The sequence below is a fragment of the Serinus canaria genome, chromosome Z (assembly GCF_022539315.1).
Source record: "Serinus canaria isolate serCan28SL12 chromosome Z, serCan2020, whole genome shotgun sequence".
NCBI lineage: Eukaryota > Metazoa > Chordata > Aves > Passeriformes > Fringillidae > Serinus > Serinus canaria.
This window is the reverse complement of record NC_066343.1, coordinates 44,445,163-44,467,878: the sequence shown is the minus strand read 5'-3', so window position 1 is coordinate 44,467,878 and position 22,716 is coordinate 44,445,163. Positions and strand designations below refer to the sequence as shown.

The window sequence follows — 22,716 nt, the reverse complement described above, 5'->3', positions numbered from 1 at the left end:
TAGAACATTGTCCTCAGTAACACTGCACACATTTCTCAGCTTCTGCTAATCTTATTACAGCTACAGCTATTTCTTTCATATCCTGGAAAATAACTCCCACAGCATTTTGTATGCCCAATTTCAATTAGCTCCTGTAAAGAGCAAACCTTTTTTTTGTGTAATTTCAGAATCCTTTGTTGTTTGTGTTGTCAAGGGTGAGGTTAGCTTCTGGCTCCCTGACAAGCCCTCCCTGAGGAATAGAGTCTTTCCCTTCCAAGAAGCGCGGATCTGCTCATTTAAGTTATTTTCTTGGAAGAATATAAAGGTAGTAGAGGGAAAGAAAAATCAAAAGGCTGAAAGATCCCATGACAGGTGTTATTCCAGAGTGTCCGCCCAGTCACTGTAATCTGGGGCAGGACAATAAGCTTGCAGTTTCTGCTGTACTCATTTTGAGCAGCATGTGTAGAGGTCTGGAACATCTCAAGATCAAGGCTCTGTTTTGTACGCACATGAATGTGCTCATTACTTTCACATGACCATCAGTAAATATTCTGATTACAACCAGCTCACCTGCAATTTGTGAGCAGGGATAAGCAAGGATGAACATTTTTTCATTGAGGATGCTGAAACTGGGACATTCCAGTTTCAGCATCCTCAATGTGTGTCACTGTCCTGGACACAGAGCTGGGGGTCTGTGACTAGGTTATTCTCACTGATGGTGGCTTGTCTCACATTCAGCAGGAAAGCTGCTTTTCTCTGTTGACCTATGATTCTGGCCATCCTGTATCTCATGCTTTAAGCAAGTTCACAGCATCATTTCTTACTACTGCATTCTCATTTTAAATGCTCTGTTTGTGAGAAATGGCTTATGTGATGCACCTCACCTTCAGACAGGTGCCAATACAGAGGTTCAACACTGGAGAGACTGCTAGCCTGGGGTGCCCTGCTTAGAGGAAAGTTTCCCCATAGAAACTCCTTAGCCCAGTTCCCAAGGCGCACTTTTTGGCCAGCAGAAGTGACTGTAATCCCCCAGCTGCTAGAAGGCTCACTCCACTCTAAGGTTTGCAGCAACCTCCCTGACAGATCAGCCCAAGGCCTGGTGAGTCTCCAGTCTCTTGGACATGTGTTGCTCACAAGAGATCTGTGATGGAGAACACAGGGTTCTTGTTTGCTGGGTTTTTTTCTTTTACAAAGGCACCTTGCAGGGTTTGGCATCTTTGTCTTTTCACTCGTCCCTGTTCATGTTCACCACATACGGCTGCCATTAACCAGGGTTCACTTCCATACATAGCCAAGCCAAAGGTGATGCCAAAGCCAAAGGTGATGTGAGCCAATAGCAGGCAATGCTAGGTGCCCAGGATATGGGCTGCTCCCCTGGCTCTGCAGGGTACCCCTGGTGCATCTGTCTTCAATACACCATTTCACTGCACTGCAAGCTGCTGGACTGTGCCACTCTGTCTGCTCCCCTCATTCGCCTGGCAAAGAGGGAAAGCTAGGCAGAAGGAAGCCAGCTGATGAAGCCTTGAGTCTTCATGGAGTTGGGAGAAGAGAGAGAAGATAAACTATGTCCCGCTAAGGGTGGTCAAAGACAGTAGAGCAGGGGAGCAGGAAATTTTCTTTGACCAAGACTACCACCCCTCCCAGTTCCCTTTTCCAGATCTGAACCCTGAAGATCCTTAAAAGGCACCAGTCACAAAAGGAAGGTGAAATCTACAAGTGATGAAGGGCCCATTGTCTGCTACAGAAGATGCCTACAAAACAAGACTGAATAAACAAGGTTTTGTTCTGCAACAATTATTTTCCTGCCAAATACTTCTATCCTCCATGCATTCTGGTTGGATTGAATTGCATAGTGCTCAAACTTCAGCCTCAAGTCTCAAAAATAAGTGATTTTATGTGGCATGTGTTCATGGTCAGCTATAACTAAGGTAGCTTCACATCATAAATAAGAAAGAAGCAATGAACACTATTTCCACTGCTGTTTTATCTTATTTTGTTTAGAATATACATGCCTTTCATGCATCTAGAAGAGCCAATTTTAGTGGTTTTGAAGGAACTGAAATGCATATAGCTGAGACTTGAATTTGGTCCTTAAGAGTCCTAATTTGGCCCTGAAAAAGCTCAGACATAGTCTCATGATAGTTAATAAACAGCTGTTTTCCACAAACACTGTTGGAATCAATCCAATATAAGCAACCTTTTGCTGATGGTGTATCGTTTCCCAGGGCCTGACTGACAGCAGGCTACTAAGGGAGGAGAAAAAAATCCTACACCAACAAACTGCTAAATGGCATGGCAGGGCACTCTGGAACTCCATATGATACCAGCACTGCTATGGAAGCTCCTGGCCTCTTCACAAGACATTGCAAGATACTTCCAAGGCCTCTTCAGTAACCAAAAGCACATGTGTGTTTTGCCCAGATATAGTACAGCTGGTCACAGAAGACCAGTTAATAGGATCAGACAGGCTGCACCAAGCACACTGAAATCCATAAGGACACACTGTGTAGATAATGGGGGATTGTTTGCCACATACAGACTAGAAGTTACAGTGTAGAGTCTTTTCTGTGAAATCCAACAGGGCTACTGGCCCAGGCTACTACCAAGCAATTTGGGCAGCAGCTGCCAATATTTCGTTAGGACAGTTTACGTGCTCCTTAAATGTTCCCTAAGAAATAGCTGGGAGACAGAGCCTACAACTACACTGATCTATTTACTGACAAGCAATGCTTTTGATTATAATAGCTAACAATACAATTGCTATAGATTTTCATCTATTGTCAGAGCCATACTACAAAAACTACATTATACCTTAAGAACTTCCAGACGGAAGAGCTATTTCTGAAATTAGTCACACAGAAATTGTGTAACACCCCTGCAGGTTCTCCTTGTTCCAAAGTGAGCAGTCTGGGGGTTTTTTGTTGGTTGGTTGGTGTGGTTTTCTTTTTGGTTTTTGTTTGTGGTTTTCTTTTTTAAAATTTTTGTTTGTTTAGGACACCACCACATCTGGATTACATTGCCTCCATTTAGTTAGCAAGTGAGTACTCTGCACTACAATTTCTCTTCCTAGACATCCTTCTGTCAATCCTTGTGATAGAATGATTCTTCATCTTTTCATATTATTCTATTTGGTGCCATAGTCTAAGATGACGTCAATTGTTCATGTGCCACAGAAACTCCTACCCAACATATTCCTACTTATCCTTCATACATAAATTTCCCTTTCATCTTCTCTCTTTCCTAGTGGCTATCCTCTTTTCCATCTGAGTGGGGGCAACTGCCACAGCCTGCAAAGACAACCAGGTATCTCAGCTGCACATTAATCTAGGGAAACATGGAGCTAGACACTCATGAAAAAGAAAAGATTTTTCTTTAAAGACTCCTACAGATTTCAGACAGTCTAGCAAAGAGGTGAGAATACGAATCCAACTTTGCTGTCCTAGGAAAGCAGTAAAAAATTCAAGGAAAAAAACTTGAAGGAAAGCTTCTTTTTCAGCTGCAGAATTCTCCAAAAGGAAAACAGATGCTGACAAATTCTCACTGGGGTTTTATACACCAGAAACACTGGGCATGTAACAGTTTCCAAAGTCCATCAAGACAAAATATCCAAATGACACATTAGAGGATATTCAGATTGGTGGACCTAATCTCATTTAGCATAGGTAAGATTCCTGAAGTTAAGGAAACTTGCTCGTTTCAGAAACCAGAATTCTGTTTTTTGTCCTGCCAATGTCAATCAGTAAAATTTGAATTCAATTCTGCAGTACCAAAACTGGTATCTTTATTGCAACATGTTATTTGGGTAACATATCAAATAAACAGAGCAGCTTTAATAAAAATTAGTAACAAAAAGAAAAAAGATAGAAAACAGAATACTCATAATGTAAGGCCCACCAATTTACCAAGTAGCACTGAAAACCAGAAGTGTTTCGACAAGAAAATATATAACTTGATTTTAAATAGATTGTCTGACTTCCAACTCCCAAAGGTACCAATGGAGAGAGAGATCTCCTAGGGAGAAAGATGTGAGGGGGATGGTTGATGAATAACTTAGCATGAACTGGCAATATGTACTTGTAGCCCAGAAAGCAAACCAACCCTGGGCTGCATCAAAAAAAGCTGCCTGGCCAGCAGGGGAAGGAAGGGATTCAGTACCTGTAGTGACAGAACAAGGAGGAATGAGTACTAATTGAAGGAAGGGAACTTTAGGTTAGAGATGAGGAATAAATTCTTCACTGAGACAGTGTTGAGGCACTGGAACAGGTTGTCCAGAGAAGCTGTGGATGCCCACCGCTGGTAGTGCTGAAGGCCTGGCTGGAAAAAGCCTTGAGCACCCTGGTTTAGGACGAGGTGCCCCTCCCCATGGCAGGGGGTGGGGCTGGGACCAGATGATCTTTAAGGTCCTTTCCAACAAGTAACATTCTATAAGTAACTTTTCACAAACAGCACATACCAACATCTTAAGTTAGCTTATCTCAATCTTTCACAGATTTCCTCAAAAGACTGACTTGTTCAGTAAGAAGAACTGTTATTACTCAACAGCATACAATATTTTGGGTTGCAGGTTTTATTTTTCAGGCAAGGCTTTTTTTTTTTTTCCTCAACTATTAAAATCTTAGATTGTAGGAAAACAGCCTGTAATTTTATATTCATTAGATGTATTCTCATAGGCCTCCAGAGTACACTGCATTTAAAGTAACATCCTGATGGAACTGTTCATCTTCTATGGCCACTCAGAACTCCCCACAACACATTTCACTTTCACCTTTTTTCCTTTTCTTTCAACTCACAAAAATCTGATTTAAAGCAGCTTCCACTCCAAAGATTCATTATGAAGCAGACACAATGATTACAGTATTATTAGCATTATTGCTTGCAATAAATGAAGTAAGTTGCTTCCACAGTATATGAATAGTCTAATGAAATTAATGTAAACTACAGGAGTACTTTCCATTTGGGTTGTGAAAAGAAACTGATCTTGAATTTATGCATAATATAGAAGAAAAAAGTATAAACTTTCTTCAAAATAAAAAACCATTTAGTAGTAGGTGAAGAAACATCTGACATTCTTTAATTGTCAACAAGTTTTCAATGTTCCTACGTAAAAACTAATACAGATGGGATATGAAGCAACTTTACTGGTATGACTACAATTTCGAGATTTGAGCCATGCACCTTTTCCAAGTAAAGCTTGAGCATGCATATTCTACACCATATGAAACTTTTAACTACAGCTAGATTCCTTTGTAGAATATTGCTTATATAAATACAGAACCTCTCTTAAAAGAGAAACAATCTAATCAAGGTGGGTGGGGCGTTACAAATGAAAGTTTTATTATCTGTACCTGAGTATATGTAGGCAATGTGTTTTGCGTGGATGTAAGTTCCATGACTATGAGCAAACCTGTAATAAAAATTAAATCATATTTAAATTCCTACTGCCCTCTTTTCTACAATGAAGTTTAATTCTGAAGATAACCTAATGCCCTGGAACAAGTTAAGCCACATAAACTATATAAGTAGCATTAACCTAATTTACATATTCTTCCACCCTGACTGTAAATACTGAAGTAACATGTCTTTTAAGTGTATCAGTAAAATTATCCTTACATACTGTTATATCCACTGTATGAATATTAAGTTTTGAGTTCCACATTTACAGGCTTCAGCAGGTAAGACCATTAACCTCTCAGGCAGGATTTTAGTAAAACCTTAACTTTTCCCAGAGTCACAAGAAATGAACACCAAGTATTTTCCATGCTTCAAAGGCAGAGATAATGAATCTCAATCACTGTAACTTTCATGGAACAGAAGACCCAACAGAAAACAGACACATATCCTATTGCTTATGTGTTTGAAGAAGTTCTCTCTTTAGGTAAGTGACTAAATCTAAGAAGGTGCTCCTACCTGGGAATACTAGCTGACATGTGCTTCTCTACAGACTGGAAGTACATGCTTAGGCCACTACAAAAAGGAAAGTACTTAATCTTGCAATCACTAAGCATTACATTTATTATGCTAACCATGAACTCTTGACTTTTTTTTCCAGAAGGTAATCTTCTACAATTGCAAAGTTAAGAGCCACACTGTTTCTTTATGAAGCTGTCCTATAGCATTTATTACCAGATTATGGGGAAAAAAAACAAATCAAAACTCAAACCACAATTTTAAAAACATCCCAAAACATGAGTAGCACCACAAAAAAAAACCCCAAAAAGCCAAGAAACCCCGCAGCCTATTTTATATTTGCTATTTACATTCAAAATACCCTTTATTCACTCAACAGACCTTGACAGCTTTGTACAACCTCTCAGTCTGGACAGGTTGTATTAGAGCTCAATGTGTAAGGTAGCATTTATAAACTAGGGATCAGGCCTTTTTTGATGATAATGCTTTGGTAAATCTCATCTGGAGGTTCTTGATGTACAGCTAGAATACAGTGCCAAATTCAGCACTCAGTAGCACAAGCATATGTGATTTATTCCTCTGCAGTGAAAATCCATTCCAGTCCATCATAATGAACATTTCTACCTGCTCTTTAAACCAGAAGATACTTCATTCCTCATTTTTTGTTTTTCTTCCCTCATTGTTTACTCATCAAGTACCAGATAACATGTGCAAACCTCAGTAGATTAGAAGCAAAGAGACTGCAGCACCAGGGCAAATATAAACATTCTTTGTTGCACTAGGCAGTGTAAGAATATACAGAAACAAAAGACACAAAACGTTAGGATTAGTAATAAAATAACTGCAAAGTCTAAGTTGAATTTGTTACAACAAATTACTTGTTTTACACATTACTTTGCAAGGTATTTTAAGAAACATAACAAGATCTGAGTATTATACATTTATCTGGCCATAAAGTGCTACATTCAGCTGCTACCCCTTGTGTATTAGAACAGATATATAACAATCTTGCATAAGCTATCTTTTAACATATATTTGCTTTCAATTTCTTTTAAAAACAGAAATTTATTCTTTACTGTGATGAATAAAGACTTACAAACTGTAGTACAATGATCTTTCAACAGAGTAACATTTGATTGATATGCACAGATATGAAGTTTTTTGTAGTAGTTTCTAGGCAGGCAATTCTTAATCAAAGAGAAGCTTTGTCCTATAACCAGGCTAATTTATTATTGCTTACCTTAAAAAAAATACACCTATTATCAGAAAGAACTAAATAACCTTTTGTCATAATCTAACTATAAGCTCAGCCTTTCTTGCTTAAACTAACAAGTTAAATTTGTTCTCGTATATATTATAATTCCTACTATTATCAAGAGAGGCTATAGCATCATAGGTAAATGATCAGCTTTGCTTAGTTAAGTCTCAGCACAATATTCAAAGTTCCCGTGGAGGAAGAGCATGTGCAGTGAACGTTATAAACAGCAGTTAAGACTAAATCAGAGCTGTATTTAAGGCCCAGTACAGAATACAGCAGATTAAAAAAAAAAATTAAGAAGCCACAAATCTTTTGTCTGAACTTTTAGACAGAAATCACTTAACTCGGGCATAATGTCCTAAATAATACTGCATCATAGATGCATTCTGTCAAGGAGACATGCACTTTTCTGCAGCATTTGGAAAACTAAGCGTCTCTTGCAGCTCTGTGGAGATCCACCTTTACTGAAGGGTTATAACTCACTCTCACACATTTATACATCCACTGTTAACAACTTGGAAAAAAAATGTTCAGAATAAAGCTTAGAGTAAGAATTCTGATCAGTCAATATTTCTAGCAAAGTCTGGAACAGCAGCACAGAAAGGAGGCAAGCTCTAAATAGCACTTACTATTGGGTTCTCAAAACACTACAGAGGGTACTGGAAATTTTTGTGGATGAGCCTGTCCTCTGCAGGAGTGCAAAAAGGCTGATCCCTAAAGAAACACAGTATAACACACACAGGGAACTAATATTACCTTTGGAAGGCTGAACTGAAGAAAATATTTCTTTTTAATCTCTCTTTAGTCAGTAACATCACCCATGGAAAAAGTACACTGCTTCTTGAAGCTTTGTACTAAACTTTGAAAAAATCAGTTTCTAAGGAAATCATTGTTCATTTTTTGTTAGTTTTGATTTCTATCTCAAATCACCCCTAAAATATTAGCTGCAAGACACTCCCCACAAAAACAAGAGATCAGAGACTACATCATGCTCTGCCCTGAGAGTCTGTAGTCCCAGTTATAACTCTTCTGAAGTGAAGTATTGTTTGGAACACAAATTACAGAAATTTTACTGGCAATTGTTCCCAACACCTTCTACAGAAAAATGAAGCAGACCCTAATCCAATAATCAGATTAAAACAAAATAATCCTAAACTGAACATTTAATGCCCACAGATGCATCAAAAGTATTTTCTGAAAATTTTGAGTGAGCTTATGCTCACTACAGTTTACAATCAGATATATATAAATGGGTAAATCTTTAGAGAAGTCATTTGATAGCATATGCTAATCTCTATTTTGAGGTTTAGCTACAGTCAACTGAATATATTTGAAAATAAATATGCATACTTTATCAGTCATTCAGTCTTGGGAATTTAAGCTTCAAACTTACATGTGTATAATTTTACACAATAACTTAAGTTACACATTTACAATAGGCACAAATTCAAACCAACAAAGAAGGACTTTGGATCAGGTTTCCATTTTGAAAGACCCATTATGTTTATTTAGCTAATATTTTTAAACTGTTAATTCTCCCGTAAATATACCACTCTATTATAGAATTATAAGCAATTAAATGACCCCGTTATTTATAAGTCATAGAGGAAAGCTGTGTTCTCAGTAATCTGAGAAGAACTGCTATAGCATTTAGATCATATTGACTATTTAATTAGAAACTCCAGTTACTGATTTACTGAGGGCACATTTTTCACCTATTTATTTCATCCTGATTTTGCTTGGGTGGTAGTTAAGAGCAGCAAATCACATACACAGGTACTATGAATTTACTGTGCAGAAGTAAACATACCAGACATGGTTAAAATATGGAAGTGGTAAGTTTTGCAATAGCTAGTGAAAGAAGAGTTATTTGGTGTATACTTAAATAAAAATAAAATGTATTTTTTAAGAACAGACAGCTGGAATCTGTTTATTTAAATAAATAGGAAATTCAATTTGATACTTCTGTTTGCATAGTAGCATGAAAAGAAAAATACACTTATAAGTATCTCAATTTTACTGCACATTTTTGGTAGAAATTAGACTAGAATATGGACATTTTCTTAATGCCAAGTTTAAAAGTGGATGCACTTCTTGATGCACAATCAACTTCTGTTAATATGAATTCTAATTCATTATTAGGAAAATACGTAAATCCACTGATATTTTATTTACTTTGGTTGGGATCCAAAACCAGAGGATACCAACTAGAGTGCTAGTCTACAAATCCTAACAATTGCTTAAAAAAGGGAAAGAACAATCTTTTCTCCAGATCCATGATAGGCAAGATAGGAAACAATCAGTTCAGTTGTGTCAAGAACTATTTGGGGTAGACATCAGACAAAATTTCCCAGTCTTTTCTCACTGGGAAAGACATCCTGTGTAAGCTCCAAATGACTGTTCTCAGTGCCTTTTTTTTTTTTTTTTTAATTTGTTATACAGGTGAAATAAATCTGTCAGGATCAACTTAAGACTGCTGAATTCTACTTTAGAACAAGGACATAATGTCCTTTGTAGCTCTGCTTTTCTACAAGTGAAAAATATCCCCTATATGCATTTCTTCTGACTGAAACAGACCTGTAAAGACACTACAACTGTAGCCTTGCTTAGCTTCATCTGAAGCCCTCCTCAGCTTCATCTGACAGAGTAAAAATATTGCACTTCACATAGTTTAATTTTGTTCCCAAAATAAAATTAAGTCAATTGACTTAAGTCAATTAAGTCAAATTACTAATTCTTTCCTCTGGAACACAAATTTCATAATATGGTACGCCAAAAAATGTGGGTAAGGTTATCTGCAGACATTGCATTTTTGTCCAGAGGGAAAAAAAGTCTCAAGTGCACTGCAGAAAATAAAACTTTCAAAAAATGCAGAAATTATCAACAGTTTCACTGCATAACCTGCATCTGTTCTTATATTAAAAAAATATTTTCATTAAACTTTATTGCACCATCACCTTTTTTTTAAAAATATCCCCCATTCAAGTCAAATATTAAATTATTTTATCAACAAAATATAAGGTCTTCTTTAACAGCATGTAGATACAGTATAGGTGCTATACAGAAAAGTCTAAAAGAATGACATCAAATCAGAAGTGACAGAAAACAATCATTATGTTCTTCTCTATGATTAAAAAAAGATTGTGTAGGCTATTTATTGTATGCATGAAAAGCATCCCTCCTCATTTAAGGTGTTGAAGCAGGCGACACCTTCAAGCTGTCAAGTGCTGCATGAATTCTGAAGTGCAACCTGGACTCCATAGAGTATTCCTTGTAGTTGTTTCTGCAAAACAGACAAGTTACTTTAAGAAAAAGATGTTTGGATTGAATTGTTTATATTTCATATGCTTGTAAGTTAATGGTCTTTATTCCTTTAATAGGAAGTGGAGAATGACACACAGATGAGTTATGAGACATTTAAAATTACATCCACAAATTGAGCGAAGCAAACTTAGGCCAATACTAAAATTAAATATCCTGATAAACTGAACTCATGTCTTAGCATCTCTTTCACTTATTTTGATCATTTTAACAGCCCTCCCAATTACTGAAATTTGCTGTAAAAAGACAAAATACTACAGAAAGGGGTGTTAGCAGAAAATGTATGCTTCAACTAAGAACACAATTCAGCCAGTAGGTAATAAACATCGTATGTACAGAAATAGTATTCTGTAAATCCCATCCCCCCAAAACAAACAAACAAACAAAACCCCATGGGGGAACACTATGACAAGACTGGGCTATTTCTCTGTAAACATGAGGGACATTCCATCTTATACTACAATCTGCAGATGATGCAAATATGCTGCTCTACAGTAAATCAACTGGTCTGCAACACCATGTGAAAGGAAAAAGGGGTGCGGTCAGACAGGCATACTGGCTTTTGACCTTCTCCTATGAACACCTTTAGTGGAACTGATTTAATTGCCACAGCTACCCTCTGGGACAGAATGGTACATATATCCCTTCCCTGGACTCTCCAGCTTCCTCCCATGCATGCAGTGGACCCTCAGCATCTCAGAAGCCCATACAAGAAGTAAACATTTTCCCTTCCTACTGTGTCTTATTTGAATCTGTCTACTCCACTGTGTCTGAAGGACAGTTTATGAAACTGCAACATTCAACTATACTGGACAAGTCCTGCAAATCAAGAACAGAGATTTATAATTACTTGGATTTTGCAAGGAAGCTGCCAGGAAGAAAAAACAAGTGTCCTTAATGCTGCAAATACAGAGTTATTCTTAATTTACAGGGTGATTAAAAAAATCCACTTACTTTGCAGTTTCTATGTATCTTATTGCTTTTTCTGTCTCATCCTGCTGTTTGCACAGAAGACCCAATTCATACAGTGTGAACGGCACCAAGTAACTGTCATATTTTATTTGCTTCTCACTAGAAAATGAGAAAAATACAGAAATGGTTACTTACAACCCTGTCTTGAGTGACCAGTTAAGTTTAAAAGCAATCACTGCCTGTAACAGCACATAGCCAGAAAAACATTCTGAAGCCTTTTTTACTGATTAATTCTGTACACATTGCTAAACAGTCTTAAAGCAGCATAGCAGCCCTAAATATGTGGAAAATAAAGTTGAACAAAATGTAGGTACTCCCTGCACCGGCAAACTTTTACCCTCATCCATGCAAAACATACACTTTGTGAAGAACTGCTATCTTTAGATTTTTTTAAATACCTCACTTATAAAAGCCTGCCCACTGCCAGCTCCCTTTGGAAATATATGTTTCAGAAATAGTGTTCCTTTAACTTGCAACCAATCAAACCCCTCTGCCCTGTAACGTGCAGTGTGCTTGACTAAACTCACAAGGTACCTTAGAGTAAGAGAAAACAAGATGGCAAGAGAACTGAAACACACATAATTCTCAATAACAAATTCTATTATTAATTTTTCTAAATAATTTGTTAGAAACATTGCACATGTAAACATTCTTCTTCAACCCAACCACCTAAAAACTTACAAGAAGTTTTCAACTACAACCTGACTCATATTTTATATAGAAAAGCTATTACAGCTGGTATGGAGCTGACACCTGAAAATCCATAGCACAGCAGAAGCCAGTCTTCAAGTGAAACATGTAACAAAAACTTCTCATCTACATGGGGAAGCATTAACTACTGAAGTACTAAATACTGAATTAAAAAAAACAAACAAACAAACAAACAATAAACCTAACTGTATTGTCCTTACAGCTCTGCAAATACAATTCCAAATGTATTTGGGTATGTTACCTGGCAGTTTGACTTACTTTGCCTCAAACACCACATATACAAAACTATAGTAAGTGTTAAATTGCTACAGAAAAATACATGCAAAGTTTTCTGGTTTTCTGTACTTTCAGACGTATTTTAATTCCAGGTCCTTAATATGATGTTTAATTATTCAAAATTCTAACATGACAGCTGCAACTAGAGTATCAGAAATGTCACCAAAAGCTAGAAAATCTATTTCTGTTCTTTTTTTACCTTTGAATTACTTTACTGAAACATAATTCAGCTTGCATGAGTCTTCCCAAGTGTTTCAGACAGAGGCCTTTCAGCAGCTGCAACATGCACACATCATCCACATAGTATTCATTGTGATCTAATAGTAAAAGTGAAATATGTCAAACAATTTGAAGACATCATGAAAAGGAAAATTAGATTTTCAATAGGGAATATGTATTCAGATGCAGGATGTTATTTCTCATGTTCTACACCTCAAAATGCACATAACCTTCATGTATAATTTAAAATACTGTTTACTAAAGAAGATGTGTCCACGACATCCATATCTTTCTCTTAAAAGACAGGCAAAGAAGAAATAAGAAATTGAAACATCCAACAAATAGGCATAAACTTCATTAACTGAAGATTAAACAGTCATTAATTAAATACATTACATTACATAAATTAAAGATTTCTTACTTGCCATAGCTAAAACTACAGTGAGACAGAAACCATCATATTATCTTAACAGCTTCCCCTAAAACAGAGCACTGGCAGACCGCCAGTAGCATCAGTAGCATAAAAAAACATGTAAAACTACACCATGACTCTCTTACAGAACTCTTCAGAAGCATCATTTTGCAGTACAAATTCAAGAAACCGTGTGTTACTAGTATTTTGAACATCTCTAATGGTTGAGAAGCCTCAGTAGCAGTGTATAATTGAAAAATATTTGAAAATAAGTAATAGCATATAATATTTGAAAAACTTTATTGAAAGTCTTATGTTCAATAGGACCAAAAATACCAGATGAAAGAGGGTGTTTGAATCAATTCAAAATTTACTTAACAAGTGTGATCCTTCTTAGTTTCCTTGGTTTGAAGCATTTGCTGGGTACAAGGAAGGAAAAGAAAGGAAAGAATACACATATGGATAGACAGATGGCTCCACATACATTAACAATTCAGGAAGCAAAACACTCTCCCTTCAGATCATGTTGTTTACAACTAATTACCAGCTCTCTAAGGTCACATTAATTTTTTCCTTAACAATCTGCCAAAGAAATCCTACATAAACAGTTCTGAAACATGCAAGACTAACACATTTTAGGATTCCACGAAGTGCTTTGCCACCATGTTCAGCCTTATTTCTGTCTGTGTTTGAACCCAGAAAGTCTTGATAGATTGTAACTGCCAGACTGCGCTTTTAGTGATAGCAGAAGTGCAGCGCATGAGTACTTTGCCTTCTCTCTAGCCTTTTTTTTGCTAGGCTAAGGTGTTGGATTCTGTGACTGTCTCCTGAAGAACTCACTCATTGAAATTACTGGGGCCACGCACTGATGTCAGCAAGGGCTCACCAGTCTTTAAGAACTCCAAACAGTACTCTTATTGCCCAAAAGAACAGAAGCTAAAACGTTAACAAAAACAACAAATGCACAGGCCAATTTAACACAGATAACCTTACAATAAATGTGGGAGAACCATCTTTGCAGCTGCAGTGGTCTACACCAAAGGAAGTATCATTACCAGAAAAAAAAACAAGCAAAAAATTATTTTTTTCTTGAAGTTAAATATTCTCTTTTTATATACTGGAAATGAAAAAAGATTCCCAGAAATCCTATGGAAAAAATAATAAGAACCCCATCTCTAATATCCTCCCATTTGTTCCTTCTACCATCTCTATACAACATAAAATTTCTTTCAGTCCTTGAGAGATTCCATGCTGTGCCTGTTCATGTGAAGCAAATTAAGCAAAAACAGTTCTATGAAGTCTCAATCCCTATGTGACCTTTGTGTATAATCAACACCCTTTTTTCACAGCACCTGAGCAATCCTTTAGTATTACTACCACTAAAAACTGTCTATTAAAATTATATTGTAGCTTTGTCATACTCTGCTGGGAGCCTTATTCTCTTTTTTTTTTTTTTTTTTTTTTTTTAGGGATTCAGTAGCAACTCTGATAATCAGAGTCTTTATTTTCACTGAATCCATATCTTTAAAAGCAGATCAAGTTCACATATGTGAAGTCCAGAATAAAATTACATCTGACTGAAGTTATTACTAAACAAAAAAAACACAGAAAGGATATTGTCTGGAAGTGTATATACTATTTGCAAACAGTGAATTTCCATAAGAAAAACCACCATGACTTTATCTCCGTTGCTTTAATTTGGTACCTTGTAAGTCTTTACTCAGGGATTGAATAGGAAAATTTACTTTGCTGTTACAATTGATGAGCACTTCTAGGACAAATCTCTGCACAATATAGCACTGGATTTCCAACAGGTTCTGCCAGAACCATCCATGTGGAGCTCATGGGAATTACTTTATTTGCAAGTATCTTGCATATCGCTACACTTTTGTTTTAATATTACAAGAAGAAAAAAGGAAAAGGCTTGAGATTTAAGAGGCACACTATTGATTCTGCAGAAACATGAAAGGCAACACAGAAAATCAAGGAACCCCATTCAAACATGGCCATGCAGATTACTCTCATTTGGTTTATTATATCATCCAGATTTGACCATTATAAATTTCTTGCATGTCCCTGTATAATGTCTTATGCATTACCTCAATTTACAGTGTAAATCAGACTTATATATATCTTACATTTCAGAATTGCTGTTTTAACCACTAAATTGTTCATAAGTGTGACTTATGGTTTAGTGGTGTTCATAACCACTAAACTGCTAAATTGTTCATAAGTGTGACTAGAATCTGGGTTCAACAGAAATTATTTTAGTGAATTATCATTTTAAAAGATTCACATGCAAAATGGTAATATTTATTCTAGAAAAGCTCAAAAGAGAATTCTCCCCAAAAATTCACATGACAGGTAGAAAAACCGTCCTGATAAAATCTGACAAAAATCAAGTACTTGTGCAGTAAACCAGTTGTAATAAATGAATTTAAGTTCTTTTAGGAGTAAATTATGGGCTGATTGCCTAAACTTTTCTCCAAAATGTAAAACCATGGTCAAAGTTTATTTGTTAAATATGCTTAATTTTACAACTAGCAAATGTGTTTTATTTTGCCAGAAAGCAAAACAAAAAACCAGACTCATTCATGCATAGCACTTCATCGTACCATTTATACTTTGTCATATTCTATGCAGCATGTGTCCTATGTAATAAAGTGTGATATAAATTGGTTTAGAAAAAGTATTTTTCATACATTTAAGACATAGCAGATTATGGTCCAAGAACACTCTCAAAGACAAGAAAAACTAAGCTAGACCAGTAATGTTCTGTAACTAATAACCTCATGTCCCTGAGTTTTCTGTATTCGTCTGCAGCATCAATCATACTGCATGAAGAACACATTGAAGAACCACTCCTAACTTTCATGAGGCTCCAAAACTTCCATATTTGGACTTAAATTAGAACATTGTCAAAGACAACATTCACTCTGCAGAATATCAGAAGACAAAAGCATGGAAAAATTTCAGCATTTCTTATAAGATTATTAATTCCACCTTAATTGATCACTTACTAGTTTCATTTTGTAGAGCAGCTTCTTCTTTTTCAATTGTTACCAGTAAGCTTTCAGTGAGGTCTGCTCTTTTGCCCACAATTGCAAATCCATTCCAGACATACATCATTTCCTGATTAAAAAAAAAAAAAACCAAACAACCAAACAAAAGAAAAAGGTGAGAAAAACTCATGGAATTGCATAAATATTTAACTAAAGAGTGCCTCTGAAAAGCCTGTTATGGAACATTTTTGAGTACATAAAAATACTACCAAAGCTTGTTTTGGTACAACACATCTATGAATAGGAAAGGAAAAATTACATTGAACATGCGTTGACAAAGTTAACCTGGGTTTCCTAAGATTTGAATGTTTTGATGCCTACTGCCATGTATTTTCACAGATCTTCAGAAAATAAACTGAACAGATTTTATCAGGACAGTTTACCATCATCCACATACCACATCAGCAAAACTGGATGCTTTAGATTCAACTTGTGGTCCCTGCCACCCAAACTAAAGAAGGAATTAAAAGTACTTTCTTTCTAAAGGATAATAGGTAAATTTCGAGTGCATTTGAGTTTGTGCTTGTATATACAGTATACTTAATGTAAGTATGCACCCAAACCCAAAAGCACTCTCTTGTGTTTTATATATATATGCTGCTCTAATCAACAATTACCTCCCATTCAGAGCTGGAGGTAGATACAACTTTCTGGATAAAAATGCAATTCCAGTAGGCACATCCAACATATGATTGTACTTTAATTTCTACAAAATTTTGTTGGAAAAAAAACCAAGGCAAATCCTGGAAACATATCTTCCCAGATGCCTCAGTACAACAGTAAGCAGTAAGCTTGTTTTGATACACTAACACTTTGTAAAACTTGAGGAGAATGAGGGTTAATGCTAACCAACAAGGAGCTTTGCCAACATCTTTACTCAGTCACTACTAGAGTAAACTAGAATATCATTTGTTCTACCATAACTGAAATTACACCTCTGAAATATGAAGCCTAATGTCATTCTGAAGCTGAGAGAATACATTGGTAAAATATTTCCGCTTGCATTTTTACTGTAAATATGTACATTTTCAGATAGAGAAAAAAATCTGGTCGTATGAAATTCTGACACAGTGTTATTATCATCAACTACAGCATGCTGGACTTATTTCAGTTCTGTAGCCCTTTCTAAATTATACTTACTGAAATAAACCATAAACTATGTTGGTTATGCTTAGTCCATGATGAAAAAATTCCTAAATTAAAACAGAATGCTTTATTTGACAGCAAGACCAAATATATATACTCGCAACTTACAAGCACTGCTGTACAAGCCCAAGGCAGATTTTACTTAGTCCTCTACATGCAATTTAATATAGAATGAATTTCAGAACCAATGCAATAATTTTCTTTCGACTCCTTTCTTTTTAGATCAATGAGCTTTAACATCAGAAATTTCTTCTCAAATTGGGGTTTTCATGTACAGTTGTTGGTAAATTATGCATGTACAAAGATTGTAGCATACACATATGAAAAGTATCACTGTTGTGAACATAGAAACAGACTGTGCAATACTAATGACTGATGTTAAAATACGGGAAATTAGAATAGCATTCATGAAGTTACTTTAACTTCTGCTTGTTTTAATCAGACTCAAGACAAGGGGAATAAAAAAACCAACAAAAACCAACCATAACTCTACATTTTCATAAGAAAAACAGAAAGTACTGAAGTACTCTTTGACTTTCTAATGAGTCTAGAAGACCAGGACTAAAATCCTACCAACCTAAAGAACACTAATGCAGTTTTCTGTATGTTGAAAGTGATATGAAAAGTATGAAATATGAAACAAGTGCCATACTTTTCACATGAAAAGTATGGCACTTGTTTCATATTGCTGCTTAGTTGGTAGTATGATCCAGTCCCTAATACTTTTCACCAAAATCACATTGCATTAATGCAGTACTTCTTAAAATTTAAAATGCAGACATAGAATACCTGACAATATTATTCCTTCCCTGAATAATGAACTATTCTGATTTCTTTTCTCTTTGAAAAGGATGAAAACAAAGCAAGAACAAATACCAAGGCAGGTAATATCAGCTTCACTGGTTGAGGACACGCATAGCGTCGAGCTTTCCTTACTGCAAACTTCTCAGTCGGGATAGATTTTCCTGCAATTCTCTGTTTTAGACCATCCACTTGTCTACAAGAAGGGAAAATGGAAAAAAAAAGTTGTTTATTTTTTGGGGTTTTTTTAATCTCATTTCAGTTAGAAATATTTACTGTTTCCCGCTGTAATATAATATCTTATAAGTGTTTTACACCATGGAGATCAGAACTGTAGGATGTATCTTCGCTGATCGAAGCAGTTTTAATGTGAAAGGCAAAGATAAAAAACTGGAAAATTTATGGTTATAAGTACAAAGCAAGTCACACAAGATAAAGACATGGGGAGAGAAAGAGTGCACATTCAGCTGCTTAATCAACGTTTACCTAAATAAAGACACTATGTCCTCACCAGTCCTCTTCAAATCATCCTCTGGAAACATACACAGAATTGCTGCCTTCTGAAATACATATATTGCCTATTTGAAAAAGAAACAGCAACAGATTACCACTTCTAATTTTCTGTGTTTAATCAATAAATTAAAGACTCAAATCTCTCACCCAATTGCTGCAGCAAAGTATTCCCATAATTCTCAGGCAGATATATTATAAAACTTTAGTATTCCCTTTGTCACAGAATTTATGCTGTAAGTTTATTTTTAATGTATTTATATTTTTATATTAGTCAGAAAGTTTAAGGTATCTCCTGCAAAGAACAGGAGAATTTATTATTCAAACCACTGTCAAAGAGATGAGGTTAATTGACTTAACTGTTCTAAAGTCATTACTGTTATTATATGATCTATTACATGTAGAGACATGCTTGAAAAAAACAGAAGGAAGTATCTGGGTACTCATTCAAGGAAACTGGGCTTTGCAGGAAAAAAAATCCATAATTCTATTAAAGACACTTGCACTTCATATTGAATATACTACTGCCCATTTACCTTAGACCACCTGCTCTCTTTGCTGAGCAGGTCTGCATACCGATATGCTTGAAGCCAGTCCTGCTGGAAGGTGTAGCACCACATCAGTTCCCAGTAACAGAGATGATGAATCTGTTTCCACTCTTGCTGGGCTGCTATGCAGTCTTGGAACCCCAATTGTGCCTATGAGTGAGTAGTTAAGTAAGAATTATGAAAACTGGCTCAATTACAGCTCCATGTGAGAGCATGTCTAATTACAGGACAAGTTCTTACCTAGCACCTAGGTGGAAAACACCTGACAAGTAAAATGAGATAAACTTCCCTTTCAGTATCACTTAGAGAGAGGGCTAGAATCAACATTGCCAGTGGATGTGAACAGGGATAACAGCATAGTTATCAGTCCAACTGATACACAGATGAATTAATAATTTTTCCTCCTCAAACTAAACACTAAACAAAAATCTTAGAAAGAAAATATGATTTACCTTTTCAAAATTTCCTTTCAGTATATCTATTCTGGCAGCATAAAATAGAATAATGGAACCCTTGAAAACAGATGAGAAAAATAACCAGTTAGAGTTTGAGCATAGGGAAATACATTTCTGTTATAAAATTTATTAGAAATACGCACATTTGGAAATTTCAGGAGGTAGGGTTCAAGGAGACTGTCTGCTTCCTGAAGGTTGGCTTCCCCTGTACCTGGAAAATGTAACAAACCAACCTCAATGTACTTAAAAGAATCCAAGTTTCATAGACTAAGGTTTTGTTTTCACATCGTATTTGACAGATCAATGGATGATTGCTTTATGTGAAAGCAGAATTTTTTAATCATATTGTGTTTCTATAAAACTAAATTCTTGTCCTAAGATACTAAGTGATTTAAAAATACTGTCTCTGAGTAGAAACAAGTTAGATACAATACAGGAATATTTTTGAGACTGTTCCATTACTGATCCTAGTTATATTTTTTAATCCCTTTAATTGCTTTAGCAAGATAGGAAAACATTCCTCAGCTGCTTCCACTCCTAATTTTGAACTCAGTAATGAAATACAAGTGATACTGGAAGAAATGAAGTTCTCCTTAATTTCCTGATGAGCCTGAGGGACAAGTACTAAAATACTTAAATATTAAAGAATGTAAAAATATATGGTAAAGAAGAATATAGAATTAATTATGACTTCCAGCTCTAAATGGCAAAAGCAATTAATTCTGGTTGCATACTTTTTTATGGAGATAGTTTTCACAATATCTGATGTTAATTTATGGATAATGACTTTTCTGAACTTAATAATGTTTTGCAATATTTTGCTGTTGAGACAGCCCTGCAAACAGAGCAAGATTTTGGTATCATGCTGTCTATCCTCACTGTTTCTGCAGACACAGCTTTGTCACGGATATTAATTTTACATCATAATTAAGTATACAGCAAACTCCTATTTGGCCACAATTTTGAAATTCTGTTATAAAAATAAATCACAATATCTATCATAAGGTGTAGCATGACTGAAAAGCTACACAGTGGGTCTCACCAAGGATTAAGGAGACGTAAGTATGATAAACCAACAGGGTGAAAGTACACAGAATGGCCCTCAAACTGCTGCCAGATGCGCCTTCCCGTAGTTGGCAGAGGCCCAACTCCTAAGAAATATCACAAACACATGCAGAATTAACTATAAGTATACAGAGTTACTATCAATTTTTTCTGGTTAAAAATTCAGTTTTCCTTTCAGATGTAAGTATTTATAATTCAGTACTTATCTCAAATCCAACACAATCCTCAAAACGCTTCTGTCACAGCTAATAGCACTCAGGAAGGAGAAGACTAATCTAACTCTTCATAAAATCATGCATTTCAGTCCTCTTGTGAAATGGGAACACCACATGAACCATGCAGACACACAGGCCTACAACCCTTCCCCATTGTGTTCTGACTACGAGCCTTTCAGAATAACATCCTTCAACCTATGTTCGGAGGGAAACTCTCCCAATTGTTCCAGTGCTACTTGTTGGCGTGAGTCTTCCTTCACTGAAAACCCCGATTATCCTCAATTCTCTTCCATCAAGTCAGCCACTACTTTGAGGCTCTGACCAAAATATTACCTCTGCTGATACACTGATGTCTAAAGACAGATGCAGATTCATGGAGCCTTATGCAGATTTAACACAAGACTCCCCTTACATTTCTGTTTAGACCCATTAATTAACAGCTTGACTGTTTGAGGGGTGTTGAGCTCAAAGCTTCCATGATGAAAAGCAGTAACTCCCCAGAAACATAATTTTGCCTCAAAACAAATAGTAACAGATCACTTTTATTGCATAGCAACTTGATGAATTATAGGAGAATTCAAGCACCACACAAAAAAAATTGTGAGGATATTTCAAAATCATTCTTTTTCTTTCAGCCTCTATTGCATTTTTAGTCAGGGAAAAATGTGTATTTTGGAAGAGCTTCAGCAAGAGCCAGGTTTTTCAGAGGAAGAAACTGAATGAACTGGTCTCTACTGAAGTCTAATTTTACAGTAAGAGAACCATATTGTGGACAATCTAACAGCAATAAGACCATATGGTGAATGCAGGAGTAATAATTTGTAGTTCAATTGTGTACAGTTCTGTGGATTACTTTATTACAGTATTTTACTTGAGTTTTTTGGGGTTTTTCATTCCTTATGGGCATCAAAAAGTTTCAAAGAGTTGAAAAATACTTACAAAATAAGTTACAAATATCTTTGTTGTCTATGAGAGAAAGATGTACTTAGATTCCAGGGTGACACATGATATTCAAATTTTTTTTTCCCAAAGAAATGGGTTGGGATTTGGGGTGGAAAAATGTAGAAATATGATTCTTCCCTCGGTTACTGGTGAGCAGTGTCAATTTCTGGCTACATAACTAGAAAAGAGAGCTGATATCCTCTACTTAAGGGTCAGCAAAAGGAAAGGAAATTGCATTGGCAAAATCTCCTCTTTAATAAACTGGTAATTTCCCATGGATGTTAAAGACTGGAGTACCACCATATGTGCTTTTATGCCTGCGTCATCTAACCCATTTATCTTTTTAACAACACTAAAATACTGATAAACAGTCAATATCATACTTCTAGTATGGAATATATGGCATTAAATTAATCCAGTCTTTAATCTGAGAAAAAATTATTTTGAAAAACAAGTATCAAATTGAATACCCTATTGCCAGAAAATCCAATGAATTCTAAAAGTCGGAGAATCCTTCCTGGTAAAAGTGACAGCATCTGAAATACATTTTAAAATAAAAAAATTATTAAAAACATCTACATTTCAAAAAAAAAGTTACATTGCTATAAACATGAACCAAAAAGGGCAGCTACTATGTTAAATGCTATTACACATTAGTAAAAAATTAAAACATGAAAGAACTTGAAAGTAAACATGCATGCTCAGAATTCTGATGACCATCCAGCATGAAAAGAGACATAATCCAGCTGTGCTTCTATATATAATGACAGATGTTTCTATCTTCAGCTGATCAGAATTGCTCGAAAATTGTGGGTCTTTTGGAATTAAAGTCTTACCTATTTTAGTATGACTTGAAACCTGCAACTGTCATCTTCCTATACCATTATTTCATTTTATTGGGAGTCTCACAGAGGCTC

The 22,716-nt window shown here is 35.8% G+C and overlaps 1 protein-coding gene across 4 annotated transcripts in view; it reads right to left on the bottom strand.

Moving 5' to 3' along the window:
- Window positions 1-6,438: 6,438 nt before the first annotated feature.
- The window catches only part of TTC39B (tetratricopeptide repeat domain 39B), a 76,981-nt gene continuing 60,703 nt past the window's right edge, over window positions 6,439-22,716 (bottom strand). For 2 of the 4 annotated variants that reach the window (XM_030236915.2, XM_030236916.2), the window contains 11 exons: window positions 22,270-22,335; window positions 20,620-20,728; window positions 19,721-19,788; window positions 19,575-19,634; window positions 19,111-19,272; window positions 18,551-18,642; window positions 18,140-18,260; window positions 16,076-16,187; window positions 12,624-12,741; window positions 11,420-11,536; window positions 6,439-10,427 (listed from right to left, as the gene is read on the bottom strand). In XM_030236915.2, the coding sequence (XP_030092775.1) occupies window positions 10,331-10,427; window positions 11,420-11,536; window positions 12,624-12,741; window positions 16,076-16,187; window positions 18,140-18,260; window positions 18,551-18,642; window positions 19,111-19,272; window positions 19,575-19,634; window positions 19,721-19,788; window positions 20,620-20,728; window positions 22,270-22,335 (1,122 nt within the window). In that variant the 3' untranslated portion in view covers window positions 6,439-10,330. Of the gene's footprint in view, window positions 10,447-11,253; window positions 11,285-11,419; window positions 11,537-12,623; window positions 12,742-16,075; window positions 16,188-18,139; window positions 18,261-18,550; window positions 18,643-19,110; window positions 19,273-19,574; window positions 19,635-19,720; window positions 19,789-20,619; window positions 20,729-22,269; window positions 22,336-22,716 lie in introns of those variants that run through there. The other 2 variants (XM_050986584.1, XM_050986585.1) reach the window with 2 other exon arrangements.